Source organism: Dipodomys merriami, unplaced genomic scaffold (genome assembly GCF_024711535.1).
Source record: "Dipodomys merriami isolate MVZ:Mamm:240054 unplaced genomic scaffold, mDipMer1.0.p SCAF_63, whole genome shotgun sequence".
Taxonomy (NCBI): domain Eukaryota; kingdom Metazoa; phylum Chordata; class Mammalia; order Rodentia; family Heteromyidae; genus Dipodomys; species Dipodomys merriami.
The window spans coordinates 7,882,886-7,906,959 of NW_027206213.1; the positions used below are offsets into that span (position 1 = coordinate 7,882,886).

General features: G+C 39.9%; 1 protein-coding gene across 6 annotated transcripts in view; it reads right to left on the minus strand.

The window, feature by feature from the left end:
* The window catches only part of LOC138815274 (poly(A) polymerase gamma), a 52,952-nt gene extending 44,698 nt beyond the window's left edge, over positions 1 to 8,254 (minus strand). For all 6 annotated transcript variants that reach the window (XR_011368241.1, XR_011368244.1, XR_011368245.1 and 3 more), the window contains exons 1-3: positions 8,033 to 8,254; positions 2,626 to 2,787; positions 313 to 379 (exon numbers count right to left, since the gene is read on the minus strand). Coding sequence is in view for 2 of the 6 variants with exons in the window: in XM_070004583.1 (XP_069860684.1) it covers positions 313 to 379; positions 2,626 to 2,787; positions 8,033 to 8,049 (246 nt within the window). In the remaining 4 variants the exon portion in view is untranslated. The remainder of the gene's footprint in view (positions 1 to 312; positions 380 to 2,625; positions 2,788 to 8,032) is intronic.
* Positions 8,255 to 24,074: the final 15,820 nt, after the last annotated feature.

Sequence of the window (24,074 nt, forward strand, 5' to 3'; positions counted from 1 at the left end):
ATAAGTAAAATAAAAAATAAATCTAAGGATTGAACCTATATATTTCATTTGGTAACCAAGCTGTACACCCTATTATTCTGCAAAAAAGGTAAGTGCATCAAGAAAATGAATAACACCCTTTTGTAAACATGAATAAAAGCATTCCACCAAAGAAGTAAATATGAATACAGATATATATATGCATGAAGTGTTAACTTGATAAACACATATCCAGAGTTGAGTTTTAAGGTATTTCAGATAATCGTCCATTCTTATAACTTGTTGCTTAGATGAATACAAGAAAACACAAAATTTCATGTAGTTCAGTCTTACCTTACTCTCACTGACATCAGAAATCCATTCTTTTACTAAGTTATTCAATTTACCAAGAACAACAAGCCTATAATTAAAAAAAAGTAAAACTTTAGATTTAAACTTAAATATGCAGACAGTACCTTTATATTGGTGCTGGGATAAAAGCATATTATATATGTGCTAATGATATCTGTTGATACACAGCAACATCTTTGACATCCTTTGGCACCTTAAGAGTGTAGAGGATGGTAAACAAGATGATACTACTATGATCTTAAAGCTATTTTCACAACTTAAGAAATTTAATACAAGTTACAATACATGAAGTTACTTTCAATGGGACTGTAAATGCCAAGTGAATTGTCAACTTTTTTACTACACAATTTTTTCAATTCAATGTGGTGTTAAGGCTAGCATTTTCTTATTGATAGTCATAGGTTTTTGGATAATTAAAATGGGTAAATTATTGGTTAATTTTTATTAAATATTACTTAACTAGTTCAGAATTCTGTATTATTACAACATATTGCAATTCACTGTATAAAGAATCACATTAAAAACAAACAACAACAATGATGATGATGATGATGAAAGTGACGATGATGAAACCCAGCTGGGTGCTGGTGGCTCATGCCTGTAATGTCAGTAAACTGAGATCAGAGGATCACAGTACAAAACCAACTGGGGCAGGAAAGTCCACTCAGACTCCAATCTCCAATTTACCACTAAAAAGCCCAAAGTAGAACTTAGGCAAAAATGGTAGTATGCCAGCTTTGCGCAAGAAAAAGCTCAGCCTCAGTGCCCAGGTTCTGAGTTCAAGCCTCGTACTCACACAGACAAGAAAAAAAAAAAAAATATGGTTTAGGTAGCTCAAAAACAGCATGCACAATTGAACTTCTTTCTAAACTTAGTTCTCTTCCATCTTTCCCAGAAAATGGAATTCCATCTTTCAAAAGTGATGTGATTAAATGCTTAGTATCACCTTCCCCAATTTTTTTTTCTTACATTTCTAGTAAGAAACACACTACCTCTAAAACATACCTAGATCATACCTTCTGAACAACCCTACCATTAAAACATATCTGGAATTTACTACCACTTATCACCTTCATTGCCTTTCTCCAGGTTCCAGACACCATCATTTCCTCCTTGGGTCATTATAGTAGTTTTTCTTACAGACTATTCCCAATACAGGAGCCACAGTTACTATGTTGAAACATAAGTCAGATCTTGTCAATCTTTTATTCAAACCCCTAATAACAACTTTTTTTCCAAAACTTCTATGATGTCTTACAAAGTCCTAAGTGCCCTTGTGCCAAGCTCCTTCTGACCTCACTAAGCCCAAATTGCCCTCACTTGCTCTGCTTCAGACAACCAAGATATCTTCCTATATACTCAATCATACCAATTACACTCTCCCTCAGGCTTACGGAACAGAAAATTCTTTAAATATCCACACAATTTCATCACTCACCTTAAATGTCTCTTTTGGGTGTATGCGTGTGTGTGCGCAATTTTATCACTCACCTTAAATGTCTCTTTTGGGTGTGTGTGTGTGTTTCAGTACAAGGGTTTGAATTCAGAGCCTCATGTTTGCTAGGCAGGTCCACTACTGCTAAGCCATGCCTCCTACCATTTTTGTACAGCTAAGGATCTGGACTGAGATATTTCTATTTTAGAATTCCATTGTCCTCAGGATGACAGGCATACAACAACATGCCTTCCATTGAAACGAAGTCTTGCAGACTTTTCTGCCTGGGCTGGCCTGGAATCTCCCACTCCCTCTAGCTTAGCATGACAGACATATACCATCATTGCCCAACTATAGATTGAAGTCTTGTGAACTCTTATGTTCAGGCCATTCTCAAACTGATTCTCCTATTCTCAGTCTCCCAAATTGCAAGGATTATAATCCTAACTAGTATGAGCCACTGGTGCCCAGCAAATGTCATTTTCTTTTCTTTTTCCTTTTTGATTCAGGGCCTGGGTGTTGTTCCTGAGCTTTTAAACTCAAGGCCAGCACTCTACTACTTGAGTCACAGCTCCACTTCCAGCTTTTTGCTGGTTAACTGGAGGCAAGAATCTCACTTTTCTGCCTAGACTGGCTTCGAACTGCCATCCTTGATCTCAGCCTTCTGAGTAGCTAGGATTATAGGTGTAAACCCCTGGTACCCAAATAAACGTTATTTTTATATGAGACCTTTTTTGAAGAACTCTTTTTGTCACTGCTGCATTCTAGACAGGGACACAGTGGGCTCGCAATACACACACACACAAGCGCGTGTGTGTATTGAATTAATGTTCAACAGTTGACAGTTTTCAATGACTTACCTGTGGTTCAATTCTTCCTCATCTTCAAACACTCCAAATGGTTTCATGGCATCAATTAATTTCTGTGTGTAAATATGGTCAATTTCTTTAGGACATGCCAAACTTATTGGAGAAGTTATTCCATAATGCTTTTGTTGACGCTGGCTGTCCAGCATGGTATTTCTGTCCAAGAAAAAGAGAACAGCAGAAAAAGAAGTATTATATCATACTAATGTATTGCTCTCTCATTCTATTCATTTTATCTGAACTACTTTGTTGTACTAACAGGCAAGACAGGCACTTCAAAAAAAAAAAAAAGAAAACTAAGTATTCTGTATCTATGTTTATGAAGAGGTATTCATCTTATCTCTAGTTTTCATGTTTAGGATGTCTTTTCAAGCCCAAAGCAGCATATGTTGGCATCAAGCTAACTGTACCAATACTACTCAATACTACTCATTCAAAAGCACTAACACTACTCAGTTCAAATGTTCAGAGCCTGAATGGGATTTGTGACAGGGTAACCCCAGTATACCCTGCAGACTTAAGATGTTAAAATCTTTGGAAAGCAGTTAAAAACCTGAACAAAACTTATGTAAAAACAATGCTTTCTTTTCTCCCAATAAAGGAACAAACATCCATCAAAAAGCCCTTGTTATATAATTTGGCTTTTAAAAAGTAAACACAAACTAGATTATGTCTTTGGGAAACCTATATTAACACCTTTTGTTTGAGAAGAATGTCTAGTCCTATTTCTTTTTGCTGGTCTGTGACTTAAGACTCTGTCTCCAAGCTTTTTTGTGCTCAAGACTAGTGCTCTACCATTTAAGCTCCACTTCCTACTTTTGTGTGTGTGGTTAGCTGGAGATACCAGTCTCCTGGACCTTTCTGCCCAGGCTAGATTCAAATTATGATCCTCCTGAGTAGCTAGAATTACAGGTGTGAGCCACTGGCATCCCGTTAGTCCTAATATATATATATATATATATATATATATATATATATATATATATATATATATATTTTTTTTTTTTTTTTTTGGGTCCGGTCGTGGGGCCTGAACTCTAGGCCTGGGCGCTGTCCCTCAGCTCTTCAGCTCAAGGCTAGCACTCTACCACTTGAGCCACAGTGCCACTTCCGGCTTTTTTCTTATGTGGTGCTGAGGAATCGAACCCAGGACCTTGAGCATGCAAGGCAAGTGCTCTACCACTGAGCCACCTTCCCAGCCTCTAGTCCTAATATTTTGTGGTTCTACTTAATTGTTCTCTTCATTTTAGACCTATACTCATACATAATTTTCAAAATGAATAATTACATTTTTTAAACTCTAAATGGCAACCTTTTACAGGATACAAGTGACCTACCTGCTACAGTCCCTAGACAGCAGTCTTGAATAATGTGCAACAAAATTTCTGAGCCTTGGGGTTTATATAGATAATCATTTCAAAGTAAATTTTGGGAACAAGATCTGGTAAAATTTTATTTTGCTATGCAAGTACAGTTAAAACAAGCATATACACTAACCTACAAACTCTACTATATATCTTAGTAATATTTTTATGAAGGGCCTTTAACACCAGCAGTATTAAGATATTGAAATGCAGTCTTTTAACTTGAATAAATTAGCCTTATTTTTTAAAAGTGCAGAGAGATGGAGACAGGAAGGTTAAAAGGCCAGGCATGGCAGTCATGCCCATAATCCCAGCCACTTAGGAGGTTGATGTTAAGAGAATCCAGAGGGTCAAGGGTAGCCTTGGTTACACAGTGAGATCCTATCTCATTTGAAAACAAACAAGTTAATTGGTGAAGGGGTGAGATTGGAGGACTAACTTATATTTTATTCTATAGCAGTCTAATTGTAATTGTCAAAAACTGTGTACTTCAAAATAGTGAAGATGCTGAGTGTTCCCAACAAATGTCTGAGGTTTTGTTTTTGGTTTTTTTTTGGAGGGGGGGGCAGTCATGGGGCTTGAATTCTGGGCCTGGACATTGTCCCTCAGCTCTTTAGCTCAAGGCTAGCACTCTACCACTTCAGCCACAGCACCACTTCACTTCTGGTTTTCTGAGTGGTTTATTGGAGATAAGAGTCTCAATGTCTTTCCTGCCAGGACTAGCTTTGAACCTTGATCCTCAGATCTCAGCCTCCTGAATAGCTAGGATTACACGATTACAGGCCTGAGCCGCCTGCCTGGCTGAGTTTTTTTTTTTGTCAGTCATGGGGCTTGAACTCTGGGCCTGAACACTGTCTTTCAGCTCAAAGCTAGCACTCTACCACTTGAGCCATTGCATAAAGAGTTTCATGGACTTTCCTGCCCAGGCTGGCTTTGAATGGTGATCCTCAGATCTCAGCCTCCTGAGTAGCTAGGATTACAGGTATGAGCCACCAGTGCCAGACTGAGATTTTTAACTTGTCAAAAGCACTGGGAGCTGAGGATATCGTTCAGTGGCATATGGTTTGCCTAGCATGTTTCTCTTTTTTGTTGTTTTTTTTTGTTTTTGTTGTTGTTGTAGTTGGTCATGGGAGCTGAACTCTGGGCCTGAGTGCTGTCCCTCAGCTCTTCAGCTCAAGGCTAGCACCCTACCACTTGAGCCACAGTGCCACTTCTGGCCTTTTTCTGCTTATGTGTTAACTGAGGAATGGAACCCAGGTCTTCGTGCATGTGAGGCAAGCACTCTACCACTAAGCCAACTTCCCGGCCCCACATTTTTGATTCTTAGTACCAAAAAACCTTAAATCTCACACTAGCTTTTGCATTACTAAGTTCACAAACTAAGACATTTTAGTTAATCATTAGGTAAGGACAGAGACTCAAAGAGAAGATAAAATAACCTTATGTCTTCTAAAACGATTCAAAGAAACAAAAGGAGAAAGAGTATCAGGAATAGTTATTTTCTCTCCAATATTTATTTTGCTGTGGAACAAACAAAACTTCAATTAGTCATTTTAAGTTGTATTTTTCTTAAAGATGTGGCTTTACGCTGTACGGTATTTTCACACACACACACACACACACACACAAAGGTAAACAGAAAAAAAGAAAAAGATGTGGCTTTATATTCCTGAGTATTGTTTGTCCATGTGCATGTCCATACATGATATAAAATCATTCAATTGATTACATAAAAATCTCAAAAAAAAAAAAAGCCCAATGAGAGATAAATTCTCAACTGCTAGTTATGCTACAGGTAAGAACCTGAGAAAAAGCCCAATTTGGAACTCTAAAACCTCTTCCCACTAGTCCAACTATTTCAGTTCTGACAAGCCTTGTCTCAATTTCTTCTCTCAGAAAGTTGGCTATCTGTAAGTCCTTGCTGGTCCTCAAATCTAGGGTTCTGAACATTATCATCTACTTGGGGCGGAGGGGGAGCAAACAACATATCCCCCTTTCCCTTCAACCCACCAATTTCACTAATAGAGAAAATCTATCGAGTAGTGCTATAAAAGAATGTTCACTGTCAAGTGCTAAAACTAAACATTTTGAAGTAAATAAATAAATAAGATAGTCATGTAACAACCACCCGGGCCCTGTAGACCCGGCTACTAGAGGGGGTGAGGCACCAAGCCCCACACGGTGAGCTGTCAAGAAGTGATTGGACAGTGGACAGCTTGGGGGAGGGGCATGAATGGCGGTTGAAAACCGTTAGGCAGTTGACCCGTTAGAGTGGGGGAAGGGCACAGCTTATATATAAGGGAGTGTGTAGAGAGGGGGTGGTGGTGGGGAGAGAGAGAGAGACAGCAGGAGGGGAAAGTCAGGAGTGACTGGAGCAGAGCAGGGCAGGTCTATGGTGAGGTCTCTAGAGAAGCCTGTGGAGAGGCACCTACTGGAGCACAGCAGGGAAGGCCTGTGGAGAGGCCGGAAGAGGAAGGAAAGAAAAGGAAAACCCTTCCTCTTTGGAGGTTTGGAGCTTTGGAGGTCTGAGGTTTGGAGGTTTGCAGACTAATAAAGGTCGGGGCTGTCCATTAGAGGCTTGGAGGTTTGGTAGTTGAGGCTGCTTTTGGTTCTGGGTATCTAGCCCAGGACAAGGTAGTCACAGGCCCCCTTTCTGGTGTAGGGTGAATAAATTTGTTATCTTTAACCGTGCCTCGATGGATTGTCTCATTCTTTGGAGGTCATAATTGTCACTAATAGTTAAGCTACTAAATTGGAGTGTATATCTACAATGGGATACAACCTATTAGTTAATATGAATTATATTTGAAAACATCTCCATGGACATAGCTCAGAGATGTATGTTGTCTCTGCTTGCTTGCATGTAATACTAGATATGCAAGAGTCTGAGATCTGAGGATCATGGTTTCCTGCCCCAGCAGGAAAGTCCATTAAGACTCATCCAATTTACCACCAAAAGTTGGTAGTGTAACTGTGGCTCAAGTGGTATAGCACCAGCCTTGAATGAAAAAGCGTAGGGACGCGCCGAGGCCCTGAATTCAACTCCCAGTACTGGGGGGTGTGTATGCGCGCGCGCGCGCACCCGCACATACAATTTAGGAATAAGTGATTACGACTTAGAGAAAGTTTAAAAACAAGCACACAGATGACAGTTGTGGACAGAGGCACATATGATAGCCTAAAACACCCACAGCAACAATACAAATCAAATTCAGGGCTGTGGGGACCTCTGGATGGGGCCAATGAACGAGACCACAGGAGAGAGATGTATTTGGAACACGGACACCACGTTATCCTTGGGCAGAAATGGGTGGTGGCTACACAAACGGCAATATCTGTCATTCTCCGCATTTTTCTGTAGGTTTAAATGATTTCTTAATAATACACCGGAACGCTGGGCTCGAACAAATTCTCAGCGAGCACGGAAACTGTTCCGGACTTATCCAAGTGTGAGCGGGGGGGGGGGGGGGGGGTGTTAGGGAGAACGGTAGCGATTGGGGGGGGGTAGACGGGCGGGAGGGGGGGGGAGGCTGAGATGCGCGAGGAAGACCTTGGGCTTGATCACCGAGCAGCCATCCAGCCGTGGGCTGGGCAGGGTCCTTTCCCTCCCGGGAGACGCGACCCCAGCGGGGTCGGGCGGGCATGGAGGAGAGGAGGCCCGGGGGGGGGGTAAGAGGGGGGATGGTGTTTGCGCCAATGCAGGCAAACGGGAGCCGGGAGTGACCGACAGTTGCTCCCTGCGCCCCCTCTCCCTCCCCGTCCGGGTCGGAGGTCGGCCCGGGACTCCCGCATCCCCCGGGCGGGTCCGGACCCGCGGCCAGGTGAGGCGCCGGCTGCAGGGAGGGCGCCCGGGCGGAGCGGTCCGAGCCGGGACGGAGAGCCGGGACGGAGAGCGCCGGGGCGCGGAGCGGCGGGCGGGCGGGCGGGGCTCGAGGGGCAGGGCCCAGCACGCGCCGCTGCCCCCGCCCCGCCGGCCCGGCCGCCCCCCCAGCCCACCTCTCCCTCCGCACCGCCAACCGCCGCCCCCCGCCACTTACGCAGACATTTCTTTCATCGCTTCCTGCGTCTCCCTGTCTTTGGCGGTGGAGTCCGAGTCCCTGTTCTTCCTTTCTCCCTCTGTCGGCTTTCCTCCCGTCGCTCCGAGCTCGCTCCGCGCTCTCACTTCCGCGCTCACTACTGCTGAGGCACCCAACCGAGCAGTGAAAACACCACAAAACCGGCTCTATTTATGACAATACAGCGCGGCCGACGCCAATATGGCGGCCCTCTCCCAGCCTGCCTCTCGTCTCCCGTGGCCCCGCCTCCGCCGGCCTGAGCCCGCCCTCGGCCGCGCCTTTTCAGCCTGGGGCGGGGGCGGGGCGGGCTCAGGTGGCCCCGCCCACCGCGGCGGAGCGCTTGCCTCTGGCACGCTGGCCGAGACGCTCGCTGCGCGCGCCTCTCGCACACGCTGCTCCGGAACCGCGCTGGGTGCGCGCCTCTGACGGGTCGCCTGTCAGTCAAGGTAAAACGCTCGGAAAGTAGTTTGCAAACACGTTTTTTTTTTTTTTTTTTTTTTTTTACTGAAAGCATGTATATATACATATATATGTATATATATGTATATATATATGTAAAAGACCATAGCCTTTCCCGATTTTACCACTAATTTGAAACTCTCCCACTCTCCCACAGTCAGCGCTAATCAGCCCCGTTCTTGTCACCAGAGGGTCAGACTGCAGGAGGGCGAGACTTGGGCACACGTTATTCTAAGGAGTCTTCACTGTCACTGCGATCGTTAAGTGCCACTTCCCTCCCCCGTTCACAACCTTCTGGCACTTAGCTTGAGGGGGATTGAAAGGAATGCTACCAGTTTACCATAAGAGAAATCAGAGACGGAATCAAACTCTCACACTTTGGAATGGTGGAAATCATAGTCCATGCGGGGAAGGAAACCGTGGGCAAACGACCAGCTTAACGATGTTAGAGGTTAGGAGTACTGTCAAATACGAAATCCTTCCCAGGGAACGGGTGCCAAAAGCTGCTTATTCTTGGAATGTGAGTCAGAGGCACAGTAAATGCAGATTGCTTACTGAATTATTCATTTGTTCATTCACAAGTTATGTATCGGAAACCTGGTCTGTGCCAGGGACTGTGTTAGGCTTCAGGGATTTACTGGTGCGTAAAACCAGATGCACTTTTTGACCTTATCAAGTTCATAGCTTAGTGGAGCAAGCAATCAGATATCAGTGGTATTCTGTTGTAGAGCTTTGTGCTGGGTACCGCAGAAACTTAATTCTTGCCCTCAAGAGTCCACTGTCTGTTAGAAGAGATGTTATACACAAATCATAAAGTATGATGGGTGATATGGATGAGATCAGTAATGACAAGGGAGGCACAGAGGGCCACCTAATCTGGGGGTGTGGGATAATGGTGGTTTCCTAGAAGAGAGGGTGCTGCTGAAATTAAAGATTTGGGAATAGAGATCAGATGAGAAGGCAAAGCCTATTCCAGGAGGCATAACATGGGCTTCAGTACAAAGGCAGACAAATTTGAATTCTAGTTTTCCTGTTTACTAGTGTGATCTCAAGAACCTAAAAATAAGCTTTTTTTTTTTTTTTTGGAGCAAACTGGGGTTTTATCACAAGTCTTCACCTCTGCCAGATAGGCAATCTACCATTCGATTTGTTTTTATATTTGTTTTTAGATTTGTTTTTATATTAACCTTAAGAAAACTTTTTCCTTGGATGTTATTTCCCTGCTGAAATGGAAAGACACAGATGGCTTTGCCTTTTATCCATTCAGCATCTTATCCTTGCCTGAGAATCAGACCTGATACTTGGAGTACAGCAGCCAACTTGTAATCGTGAGGACAAAGCCAGTGGTAAGGGTGGTGAACCCAGGGGATCCAGATGAAGCTGAGGTCTTTGAGGACATCATAGAATCACTGCATACCAGCTTTGGACTACTTGCCCCTACTTAGTTAAATCCCGCTTTTACCTGCAACCAAACACAACCCTAATGAACACTCATGTTTATCATCTTATTGATTTATTGCCATAAATGTTACAATTTCAACATTTGTTAGAATATTAACCAATTTTGCAACAGCAAAGAAAATACTCATCTGCCAAACAAAGAGAATTATAAGAGAAGTAAAGAAAGTATGGATAGCCCACAGGAATCTGAATTCAAGAATTCAGACATGTAAGAAGTAGTGCTTTATTTTCAGAACTTTAATTTTTATTTTAATCTCCACATTGCAATAGAAGACAGATAATCTTAATTTTCTACCCACTCTTCCCTCATTCTTGGGATGGTGCTTAAGGACTTTCAGAGATAGGACAGATGGTACATTTCTGATTCATGGTCACCTTCCTGTCTTCTTTGCATCTAAGTCTGGAGGGTCTCAGCTGCATTTGAGTCAGCCTGGGACTTAGTGAAAGGGCATGTGATTAGCTTAGAGAACCACAGAACTACAGTTTTTGTTTTGTTTTAATATTTTGCAGTGCTAGGGCCAGCCTGGGCTTTATAGAGTTTATCTTAAAAAATTATTGCAAGTGACTGAGGAAAAACCTCTTCACAAATTATTCATTTATCATATTAAGATCTATTAGGCTGTTTACTTGTTTGTAGGACAGGGGCTGTATCAGTCTTGTGTTCTAGTTCATTTTCAGAACTTAGCATAAGTACTCAATAAATATTTGTTGAATGGATTTATTTTTAACTCATTTCTTTTCTAAATATTTTTCTTTATCTCTTCATCTACTTTTTGCCCCTTTTTACTAACTTAATATTTGGTGAGTCTGAATGTTATACAGTTATTTCATTGAAGCCTTTTCATCTCTAGACAACATTTCATTAGCTAGAAAATTCCTTTTTTTTTTTTGCAGATGTATCATGGTGTTGTTTTTTATAGCATGATGTTGTTCATACCCATTTTCAGTAGGTCATTATGGTGGTCATGACTACAATGCATGTGTGTGTGTATTGTTACTAGGGCTTGAAATCAGGGCCTGAGCGATGTCCCTGAGCTTTTTCACTCAAGATTCACTCTATACCACTTGAGCCACAGCTTCAGTTCTGGCTTTTTGTTGTCTGGTTTAGAACTGAAATCTTCAGATGTCAGGTTCCTGAGTAGTTAGGATTATAGGCATGAGCCACTAGCACCTGTTAACACTTTTTAAAGAATGAATAGGGCTCAGTGGTAGAGCACTTGCCTAATAAGTGAGGCTATGGCTTCTATCCCTAGCACTGTAAAAATACAACAAGCAAAAAAAAAAAAAAAAAAAAAAAGAATACTAAAGAATGAATGGAAAAAATGTAATACCTTAGGTAGGATCAAAAACTGAAACTAAATCCAAAACATGGAAACCTAATGCTGGGGTTGCCTACAGATTGTGCCTGCTGGGACTAAGGTTTTTCCTTCTATCAGCAGGAAGGATAGTTCTCAAACTTAGCTTCCTACATGATGGCTTTTTTGTTTGTTTGTTTTTATCCCTAGCAAAAAGGGGCTACAAATGCCTAAATATCCTCAGGTTCTGGGAAACTAGCTTTTCTAGACAAGTCCTATAAAAGCTGGAACCTAAGCTCAGTCACCTTGACTCTAAATAGTTTCTTTGTCCACACACTGATAAATATTTTCTAAAATTTTACTTTAAGAATTTATCTTATAGGGAGTGGAAGCATGTCTCTTCACTTTAACAACTATGAAAGATTCCTTCCTAACTTTGAATAACAACAAATAAGAAAAATATATGATTGAATTCAGTCTCAATGGACACATATCTAGTTTTGCTCAATTGATTTTGAGCAAACAAGAGCTTGGTTGGATGTTGACAAAAATGGATTTGGACCCCTCCCCTCAAAAAACCATATTGTTTTTTGTGGTACTGGGGCTTGAACTCAGGACCTTGCACTTACTAGGTGGGTGCTTTACCACTGAGCCATGCCTCCTCCAACCATATATTTGATAGAAGGATCCAGAAGTAAGGAAGGGGGAAAAAAAGCTGGCAGTAATGACATACCAGCAATGAAGTTAAAATTATGGAGGAGAATGAGAATGTAATGAAGGAGTTGGAGTCATAGTTGAAGCTCTAATGTGAATAGATTTTGGGGCAAAGGACCCTACTCTTTCAGGTTTTATTCGGTCGTGGTGCCTGAACTCTGGGCCTGGGCGATGTCCCTCAGTTCTTCAGCTCAAGGCTAGCACTCTACCACTTGACCCACAGCACCACTTCCGGCTTTTCTGCTTATGTGGTGCTGAGGAATGGAACCCAGGGCCTCATGCATGCAAGGTAAGCACTCTACCACTGAGCCACCTTCCCAGCCCCTTAGGTTTTATTCTTGAATGGCTAATTTGTGCTTTATTGAAACCTCAGCTCAGTATTCAGGATGTATGTCAGAAGAGGGAGGGAAACCCAAGCCTTGCAATTTCCTAAAAAGCCTCACAATACCTTCTTTTCTTTTTGATAATATTGGGGTTTGAATTCAGGCCTCCTATTCACTTAGCATTTTTTAACTATACATTCATCCCTACCTTTTTGTAGTGGTTTTGGGGTGTGGTTTTTTTTTGGGGGGGGGAGGTGTGAGATAGAGTCTCACAGACTTTTCAGCCTAAGCTGGCTTCAGTTTACAATCCTCTAGATCTCAGCTGTATTATAAGGCATATATTCACTAGTATTATAAAGCAGAGGCACGAGCACCCAGCTCAACCCACTTTCTTTTAACCCACTGTCATATTAGCATCCACCACTTTGCATTATGAATCTCTAGCACCTTCTAGCTTTGCACCCGTAACTTGTCTTCTCTCAGAAGTTTGCCTTCCATGGTTTATTTTTATTTTGCTAAGTTCCTTCAGCATTGAATTTTAATACAAATGTTTCAGTGTTTCTAATGTGAAATTTTTGTTGCTGATGTAGTTATAGTCAATCCTCCATGTCCATAGATTTTACATCTGTGGATTCAACCAACCTGAGATTGAAAATATTCAGTTTGCACTGAACATGTATGGACTCTTTCCTTTGTTGCTATTCCTTACTATTCACATAGCATTGACATGGTACTAGAAGTTATAAATGATCCTCACATTTTTTAATTATATGGGAGGATGTACATAGATGATGTGGGAATTCTATGCCATTTTATAAAAAGGACTGCAACATCTTTTTTTATAATTTTGTCAGCTGTGGAGGAGGGGTTTCTGATACCAATCTCTCAATAATGGGGGGGGACTATTTTATCTGTATGATTTAAAAGGTACAAAGAAGGGGCAAGCTAGGTGCCTGTTCATTTTCCTATATGTAGAACACTGTGTAAAGCTCTGGACATACTCTGAGTCCATTGTTTAGGAGATTTTTTTTTTCTTAACAAGGTTTTCTTTTTTTTTTTTTTTTTTTGGTCGGTCGTGGGGCCAGGCCTGAACTCTGGGCCTGGGCGCTGTTCCTCAGCTCTTCAGTTGAAGGCTAACGCTCTACCACTTGAGCCATAGCACCACTTCCGGCTTTATTTTTCTGCTTATGTGGTGCTGAGGAATCGAACCCAGGGCCTCGTGCATACAAGGCAAGCACTCTACCACTGAGCCACCTTCCCAGCCCAACAAGGTTTTCATTTTTAAGTGTCTGTTTTCATGGTTTATGCTTGTGGATTGAAGCTCCTGGGTTCCTCAGAGTATTTTCTTGAATTACAAAATCTGCTAGCTTCTTGGAAAGAGCCTTTAAATCAAGCACTATAGCAATCAACAGCTTTCCTGTGAGGCACCTTAACTGCTTGAAGTGAGAGGACTCAGAATTCCCTCCCAACTGCTTGTTCTCCACACATTTGAAAGGGCAGAAAAAGTCTTTATGCCAATTTGAAAACTTTCCCCCAGAACTCAGGGGGTTCACATATAAACTCAGTACACAAGGAGGTAGGTTTCTTGCTTTCCTCCAAAATGAGACCAAGAGTAATTATGGGATTCACCTGTTCCTGAAACTGGCTGGGTAATGGATCCTAGCTGTGCACTCTCAGAAACAGCACTGATCCCACAGTTCTTAACAGATTCACTTGCTTTGATCAAACCATTTCTCCCTCAGCAGGCAAAACCGTAGCCAATGGACACAGTGCTTAGTTTACAATCATGTTAATTTTGCTTTTTGTTTCTCTTTGGCAGCTGGAGATTAATGGCTAAAGAGGGTATTTAAATTTTCAACCAGTTCTCTTCTAATCACTTCGTGGTCTTGTCACTGGCAGTTTTATTCCTTTGATTTCCTTAATCAGATATAGTTTCTTTGTCCAACATATTGGGTTATGGTGCAGGAAGATAGTCCTAAATATATTAGCACCTTTGTAGCACTTTTCTTTTTTCTTTTTCTTTTTGTTGGTCATGGGGCCTGAACTCTGGGCCTGGGCACTGTCCCTCAGCTCTTCAGCGCAAGGTGAGTGCTCTACCACTTGAGCCACAGCTCCACTTCCAGCTTTTTCTGTTTAAGTGGTGCTAAGGAATCGAACTCAGGGCCTCATGCATGCAAGGCAAGCACTCTACCACTGAGCCACCTTCCCAGCCCCTTTGTAGCATTTTTCATGCCATTTTGTTTCTGAATGTGTGCATCGCTGGCATTTAAAACAAATTCAGACATTTCTGAAGCATTTACAAAAGCTGTACGCTTATGTCCATTTTCATAGCCGGGAATCAATATGCATACCTATTGGAATGGTGAAATTTAATTGAAAGTATGAAGTAAATTCCTTAAAAGCATGAACTTTTCTAGGCTACAGTGGCTTGTTCCTGTAATCCTAACTACTTGGAGGATTGAAATTCGAGGCTAGTCCTGAAAAACAGGATTTCCCATCTCAACTTAAAATGCTGGCGTGATGGTTCATACCTGTCATCCCAGCTACAGTAGGTAATCAGGAGGATTGCAATCCAGGTCTCTTTGAGGAAAACAGTGAAAAATAATCAGAACATTTCAGGAGAGGAGGAAATGGCATTTGGTAAAATTATGTCCATGACTAAAAGCAAAAGGTCAAGTGTCAAGGGTTAGAAAATATTCCTTTCTGGTTTGATAAATGGTCCTATAAAATAGCTATATAGCAAATATCTTAACTAATAAAATATAAAAATCTTTTCCCCCTTAAGGTTGGAAATAAGACAAGGATGTCTACTACCATATCAATTTACTATGCTAGCAAGTATGAAAATAAAACTACAAAGTAAGATGTGTAACTCTTGAAAAAGAAGGTAAAAACTATCATTACATAGAATTAGCTACTCATATACTTAAAATTTTTAAATAACCTAAAGGTAGAAAACAAAGAATTTAAAAATAATTGAGCTGAGAGTTGGTGGCTCATGTCTGTAATCCTAGCTTCTCAGGAGATTGAGACCTGAGAATTATCATTTGAAGCCAGCCAATGCAATAAAGTCCATGCATCTCTTATCTCCAATTAACCACCAAAAAATTGAAAGTGGAGCTGTGGCTCAAATGGTAAAGCCCTTAGCTTGAGCAAAAAAAGCTTAGGGATAGTACTTAGGCCCTATGAGTGTAAGCCCCTGAAGTGGCACACACAAAAATTGAAAAAAAAAAAAAAAAGTAAAAATTTGAAGGACCAAACTTTATAGAGAAATTAGAATCTACTAAGATTGTAGACACCAGGTTAATATACTATATCAATTAAGTTTTCATGTATCATTAATAATTAGACAACAAGATTTAAAATACACTATGAGGTTGAACTGAAACCTCTTTGTACAACTATTTAAAGATAATAAAAAAAAATACTATTAAACATAGCATCATCCCTACCCCAGAACACAAATCAGGTAAATAGATAAAATTATAGCTGAGATGGATGGACTTTAACCAAGTTATCAAGATTATGAAGCTTAGTGGTGCATATCTTTAATCCCAGCACTCAGAAGGCTGAAATAGGAGGATCTCAAGTTCTAGGCCAACCTAGATTACATAGGAAGACCCAATCTAAATTTTTTTTTAAAGTTAACATTGTTATTATATGGACAATTGACATTATCTATCTCCTTATATTTTGTACCAAGAAAGATACAATGTCACTTCTGTGTTATTTTTTCCTGCTCAAAACACATAACCTTAGATTTACTCATGAGCAAATATCAGATAAACCCAAATCAAGGTTATAAATAAATTGCTTGTATTTTTATAAAAATGCCAAGACAAAGAAAGGCTGAGGAACTATTCTAAAGAACACTAAAAAGTCATAATGTGGTAAAACATGGAAGATTTTTTTTTAACTTTTTTTTTCTTTCTATAGAGGTCCTGAAGCCTTTGAATTTTCTTCAGTGATTGATGTCTCTTTTGTTATTAAGTGACCTCTTTCAGATCCCATAGGATTTTATGCTCTATGACTAGAAGCTGGTCCCCTAGATAGACTCAGCGCTAGTATCTGGGGGAAAAAAAAGTTGAACCACTAGATAGACTCTGTGCTAGTAACTGGAAAAAAATAAATGATTAGGAAATGAAAGGTTTGACATTTCATCTTCATCCAACAACTTCCTGGAAGGGGCTGGGTTGAAGATCAAGCTTTATAAAAACTGTCAAGATTTGATGAGCTCTGGCTTGTTCAGAGTGTGGAGGTTCAGGAAGATAGAGGGCCCACAGAGGACATGAAAGCTCTGCCTGTGCTGGGCACTGGTGGCTCACCACTGTAATTCTAGCTACTTAGGAGGCTGAGATCTGAGGATCACAGTTCAAAGCCAGCCAGGGCAGGAAAGTCCGTGAGACTCTTATCTCCAATTAACCAGCAGAAAATTGGAAGTGGAGCTGTGGCTCAGAGTGGGAGAGTGCTCACCTTGAGCAAAAGAGCTCAGGGATAGCATTGAGGCTCTGATTTCAAGCCCCACAAACTGACAAAAAAAAAAAAAACTCTGCCTGTGCTGCTCTTTCATATTTTTTATCTGACCATTCATCTGTATCCTTTAAGATGTCCTTATAATAAAGTGACAGATGTAGCTAACTTTCCCTGAGTGCTGTGAGGTATACTATACCCAGTGAGGAAGCTGCAGAAATCAGGTTGTATCAGTCAGCCAAAAGTACCAGTCAGGGGCTGGGAAGGTGGCTCAGTGGTAGAGCGCTTGCCTTGCATGCCTGAGGCCCTGGGTTCGACTCCCAGCACCACATAAGCAAAAAGAAAAAAGCCGGAAGTGGCACTGTGGCTCAAGTGGTAGAACACTAGCCTTGAGCTGAAGAGCTGAGGGACAGTGCCCAGGCCCAGAGTTCAGGCCCCATGACCGGACCCAAAAAAAAAAAAAAAGTACCAGTCACCAGAAGTCTGGTTGTCCAGGCTTATGATTGGCATCTGAAGTGAGGCAATTGTGTCTGGTCTCAACCTGTGAGATCAGATATCATTTCTAAATAGACTGCATAAGAGTTAAACTGAAACTGTAGGACACTACTGGGGAATTCACTGAAGGATTGCTTGGTAGGAGAAATCACATATTTTGGTGACTAGGACTCTCAGAAATATTGATGTTGATTGTGAAATTAGAGAGAAAAATAGGTGGCTCGTGTGCCTGATAGTGTCTCGCATTATTCTAGAGAAATGCAAAGTGATATATATATATATATGTATATATATATATATATATATATACTAAAACCTGTACACGAGTGTTAGTACATGAGTGTTACAGCAGCTTTATTCATAAGTGCCTTCTTACCAAACATGAGGCCCTGATTTCAAACTCCCCCTCCCCAAAGTGTTAAACTACACTAGATCATTGCTTTCCCATGCAAATTTTATATTAAGATTGCCTATGTATTAAACAATTCTAGAATTATTAGAGAAATTTCATAAAACCTATATGGGGAAAATTGATATCTGTGTTATATTAAGTATTCCAGTCTGTAAACATTATATACCTCTCCATTTATTTAGATTTTTAATTTCTTTTATTAGCGGTTTGTATTTTTCAGCATAGAGATCGCCCATGTGTGCTTTACAATTTATCTCTGAGTATTTAATTTTCTTTGTGATGATCTTATATATTATTGTGCTTTAACTTTTTTTTTTTTTTTTTTGCCAGTCGTGGGGCTTGAACTCTGGGCTTGGGCGCTGTCCCTCAGCTCTTTAGTTTGAAGCTAGCGCTTTACCACTTGAGCCATAGCACCACTTCTGGCTTTTTCTGCTTATGTGGTGCTGAGGAATCGAACACAGGGCCTCATGCATGCAAGGCAAGCACTCTACCACTGAGCCAACTTCCCAGTCCTGTGCTTTAACTTTTTATTTTCACATGTTCATTGTTACCATAGAAATGCAATTGATCTTGATGTGTTAAACTTGTATCTGTGACCTCTCTGAACTTAGTATTCCTAGAAGTTTTTTGGTAGCTTCCTTGGAATTATGTACATAGATACCCCTGTTATACTTACAAATTAGAATTTTTATTGTTTTTGCTTCCTGATCCATATTTTTTTTCTTTTCTTTCTTTTTTATGGCACAAAGTAGAAATTTTAAGACTATGTGAAATGAAAATGATAAGAGAACATTCTTAGAGAAAAAAAGTTTGATGTGAGACATAGACTTTCAGTATGTGCTATCTCTCAAGTTGGGGAAATTCTTTCTATCTTTAGTTTGCTAAGAGTTTCTTTTGAACAAGTATTATATTTTGCTGAATGTATTTTTAGCAGTTGATATCACTATATTTTTCCCCCTTTGGCTTGTGGATATATGGATTCCTTTTTATTTTTATTTTTTTCAAAAATGTCAATAGATGTGGAATAGATCCCATTTGGTTACAATTATACACCAAAATCCATTTAGTATGTAATTCTTTGGCTATACTGTTGGATTAGGTGTGTTAACATTTTTGTTGAAGATTTTTGTAGTCTGAGTGATATATTGGCTTGTACTTTCTTTTTTCATTTTGCCTTTTGCTTTAGACTCATAAAATGAATTGAGTAACATTTCCTTATTTATTTATTTATTTTTTGTCGGTTGTGGAGCCTGAACTCTGGGCCTGGGTGCTGTCCCTCAGCTCTTCGGCTGTAGACCAGCGCTCTACCACTTGAGCCTTACCCCCACTTCCGGCTTTTTCTGCTTATGTGGTGCTGAGGAATCGAACCGAGGGCCTCATGCGTGCAAGGCAAGCACTCTACCACTGAGCCACCTTCCCAGCCCCTCCTTTTTGATTTTTTTTGGAGAAGATTGAGTAAAATTGGTATTAATTTAATTTAGGTTGAATTCATCAATGGACTGCTTTGTAATTGATCCCTACCCCCAAATTTTTAAAAAGGGGGGGGGGGCGTAAGATTACTACAGTTGTCTCTTTCTTCTTGGTTGAGTTGTGGTGATTATTTTCTGAGATGTCAAATTTACAATGTTAACTGGTATTATTCTAATATTTTAATTTTAGTTGTAGACTATGCAGTGGTATTCCTTGTTTCATGCCTGATATATCACACATACACAATTGGGGACTTTCTTCCCCAAGACTTCTTTTTTTTCTCTCCCAATGTAGCATTTAATATTTGAATTTTCTTATTTAACTACAGTTAGATAAATTCTACATACTGTGATACGTTTTCTCTCTTTTTACTATTTAGTATTTTGTTTGTTTGTTTAGTACTGGGGATTGAATTCAAGGCCTCCAACTTGCTAGGTAAGCACTCTACTATTTCAGCCAGGCCTCTTGTCCTTTTGTTTTCTTCACACTTTTGCTTAGGTAAGCCCTGGACCCTGGTTTTCCTACCTTTAACTCTTCATTAGCTGGGATTGCAAACATATACCACAACATCCAGCCCTCCATTTTCCTTAAGAGTTTCTATTTTATCCATGCATTGTTTAGAAGTGTATTGTTTATTTCTCAGTGTTTGAAGATTGTCCTGTTATCTTTTGGTATTCATTTCTAGTTTGACTTCATTATACCATAGTGCATATCTAGGATATGTTCTGTATGCTTTCAGCAACTTTGTTGAAGTTTATTTGGTGGCTTAATTCTAAGTGTTTAACAGAAATGTACATTGTGCTGTCGGGTATTTTATATATTAGATCCTGTTGTTTTGATTTTGTTGTTGAGTTCTTTGCAGGTTTTTAAAATTGAGTTTTCATTTATGTAGATTCTGTTAGTTGTTGAGAATGGAGTGTTGAATTCTTCACTTGTAATTTATTTCTGTTGTCAGTGTTTGCTTCATGGATTTTTTGGTTCATGTGTTTCATATGCTTAAGATGTTTTTAAAATCTATCCTGTCAATCTCTTTTAGTTGGCTTATTTAGTCCACTTACATTTAAGGTTATTATCGTTATTTATTTATGATTATTATTTTGTGTTGGTTCTGGGGCTTGAACGCAGGTGGTGTCCCTGAGTTTTTGTGCTCAAGGCTACTGCTCTACCACTTGAGCCACAGCTCCATTTCTGGCTTTGTTTGGGTTGTTCGTTGAGATAAGAGTCTCACAGACTTTCCTATCCCAGCTGACCCATTGACCTTCATATCTCAGCCCCTTGAGCAGCTAGGATTACAGGCATGAGTCACTCATACCTTGCAGTTCACTAATTATTAATATGTTTTGCCTTTTATGAATTATTTTCTGCTTACTTTCTCTCTTATTTGAACATTTAAAAATTCTTGATTGTTTTATAGTGTTTTGGAGTACATTTTCTTAGTAGTTGCTTTAGGTATTCTAGCATACATGAATAATTAAGGTTAAAGATTTGAGTGCTTTTCATCCATTTTATGGAATCAGTCCCTCAATCTGAAGCTCTGTGCAAATCTTAAAAGGATGGCTTTTGGACATTTTTCATAGATACCAGATTTTTGTTTTTCCTTATATTTCTTACCTGTAATATTGTAGCATTTTGTTTCTGTTTTGCACAATTGCTTGAAAAAAATGGAACAAAGGAGGAGTATAGTTGGCTTCTTACAGTAAGCAAATGTTATATAATTTTTATCTATGCCTCAGCTATAATTGTGTGTGTACCAACATCAGCTTATTTCTGAAGCAGAAAGGAGACTGTCTGCAACAGGTATTATGTAGGAAAGGCAAGACTTGAATTTATAAATCATGTCAGTTAGTTATTTCTTCATCAGGTTCCAGGCAATTAAGTACTTTCTGTGTAGGTATCTTTTGACCTATTACCTAGCCTTGCTTCATTGGGATGGTTTTCTGTGACATAAATTAATAAGACTTTTCTTTTGTTCAGGTGACTTTAAAGCATATAATAGCTGCTGTTCCATTATATTTGAGCATCTTTCATAGTAAGTAAAAGATAAGAAAGCTCTTGGATCTTTTATCTGCTCCATAATTTGCTTTTAGCTGAAGAATGATGGGAGAGACTCACCATTATTTAACCCATAGCCAGTAATCCTGTTACATTAGTCTGCATTCTAATAACTTCATTGAACACAAAGCTAAAGGAAGTGGACATCAAAGGCTTGCAATTCCTAAGTTATTGTTACCCTTGATCATGCTTGTTCCATGCAATGACAATTGCATGATACTTAACTGATTTTTCATTCTATTACTATTTTATCAATAGGATTCACTGTGCTGTTGACTTCAGAAAGATCAAAAAATATCTCAGTCACCAAGGCAAGCACATTTAGACATTATCCACAGAGCTGATTTTCTTGACATGGTTCTGTGTACATAAACCATTTGAAACAACACATTCAACAAAGACACTACATTTGGTGCATGGCAAATGAAATTCTGAAAGGTTTTTCAGGATGCTCTTGAAAGAGCTTTGTACCTAGGATTCATAACTGGGGAAATCTCAAAAGATGTTTTTTTACTTTACTTATGGTAAATGGTAGAAGTGCAGTGAAATAAAAATGTGTTCAGGGTAGTTTTTCTCTCTCTAAAACTTCTCTCCTTTAAAATGTTATATATAAGCATATATATATATATATATATATATATATATATACGTAGATACTATATATAGTATTACAGTGTATATACATATACTATATACTATCTATCTGTCTATCTATCTATATGGTAGCACTGGAGTTTGAACTCAGAGCCTTGATTTGCAGATGCCCCACCACTTGAGCCAATGCACCTACTACTTTTGTGCTTTTTTTTCCCCCACAAACCAGAGGGTGTTTATTGTGGCCAAATTCATGCTACTTTTGTGCTTTATGTTTTAGATAGGATCTCATGCTTTTGCCTGGGGCCAGCCTTGAACTAAGATCCTCTTACTAGAATCAGAGCTGGGATGACAAGTTCCAGCCACCTTGCCCACTTTATTGAACCAACAAGGAGTAATACTTTTTATCTAACCTCTGTTCTTGAAATGTGATTCCCCCCAATTTCTGCCTCCTAAATAGCTGGGATTACAGGGATGTGCTACTGTACCTAGTTTAAATTCTTAAAATTATTTTTGTTGTTATTATAAAGGTGGTATGCAATAACAGGGGTTACTGTTTATAAGACAGGTAATTAGTACATTATTTTTTAGACAATGTTGCGCCTTCCTTTGTTCTTTCCTAGTTTTTCCCTCCCATTCCCACCCACAAGTTGTATTGTCCGTTTTCAACATGGTTTCTGCTGAGTACCACTGCTGCATTTATTTACTCTGTCCCTCCATTTTTGTGTTCTCCTTGTCCCCCCCGCCCCGAGACACAAAAATGAACAGATAAGACAAAAAGGAAAAGAAAAAGAGGTTGGGAATATGGCTTAGTGGTAGAGTGCTTGCCTAGCATGCATGAAGCCCTGTGTTCAATTCCTCAGACCACATAAACAGAAAAAGCCAGAAGTGGCGCTGTGGCTCAATTGGAAGAGTGCTCACCTTCAGCTGAAGAGTGTAGGGATAGCACCCAAGCCCAGAGTTTAAGCCCTATGACCGAGAAAAAAAAAAAGAAAAAAGAAAAACGTTTTGTTTCCATTTCCTGGAGTTTATTTTGATAAATAGTATTTTGTATGATCAGAGGCAGAGAAGCATTGAACCTCTGTGTTCCTCTCCCAAGAGTGTCCTCCTTTGGTCTCACTGTGTGTGAATGCCTAGAGTCTTGTATAGTTATCATGTTCAGTTATATTTTAGATCTAACTTCCACATGTGAGAGAAAATGTACTGTTTGTCTGAGCTTGGCTTACCTCACTTAATATGATTTGTTCTAGGTCCATCCATTTCCCTACAAATGACATAATTTTAATCTTTTTAATGGATGAGTATAATTCCATTATATATAGTCACCACATTTTTTTTCCTCATCTATTGTAGGGCATCTCGGCTGTTTCCATTATTTGGCTATTGTGAATAGTGCAGCAGTGAACATGTTTTTACAGGTATCTTTATCCAGGCTTGTGATTTACTGAGTAAATGCCCAGGAATGGTATGGCTGGGTCCTAGGGAAGATCCATGTTTAGTTTCTTGATGAACCTCCAGACTGCAGTCCAAAGTGGTTGTATTAGTTTACATTCTCACCACCAACACAATAGGGTTCCTCAACATTCCTGCCAACATTTGATATTGTTCCAATTCACGATGTTGACTAATCTAACGGGTGAGCATGGTATCTCAGAGGTGTTTAGATTTCTATTTCCTTTATGGCCAGGGATGTTGAGCATTTCCTCATATGTTTCTTTGTCATTCTTACCTTTTCTGAGAAGTCTCTTCTTACTTCCTTTGCCCATTTAGTGTTGGCTTATTAGCTTTGGGATTTGGTTTATTAGCTCTTGAGCTCCTTGTGTATTTTGGATATTAGGCTTTTGTCAGATGTATTGCTGGTGAAAATCTTCTCCTAGGCTGTTGGCTGTCTTCCTGGTTTAGTAACTATGTCCTTTGCTGTGCAGGAACTTTTAATGTTGGTATAATCTCATTTTTCAAGTCTCTCTCTTATCTGCTGTGCCTCTGTGACTCTTCAAAAAGTGTCTACCTATAAGTTCTAATGTTTCTCCTACTCCCTTTTGCAGCAATTTCAAAGTTTCATGTCTAATATTGAGGTCTTCGATCTACTTTGAGTTGATATTAGTGCATGGTTGTCAACGTCTAGTGCGTTGGGGTTCCTGGGTAAGGGTCACGAAATCACCAGGACACAGGGGATGCAGCATGCAAACAGCAATTACCACTGCATGCTGTGCTTTATTGTTAGTGGGTATTTAAAGACAAGCAAGCATAATCTTTGCCAAGATTTGGTCAGAAAACAT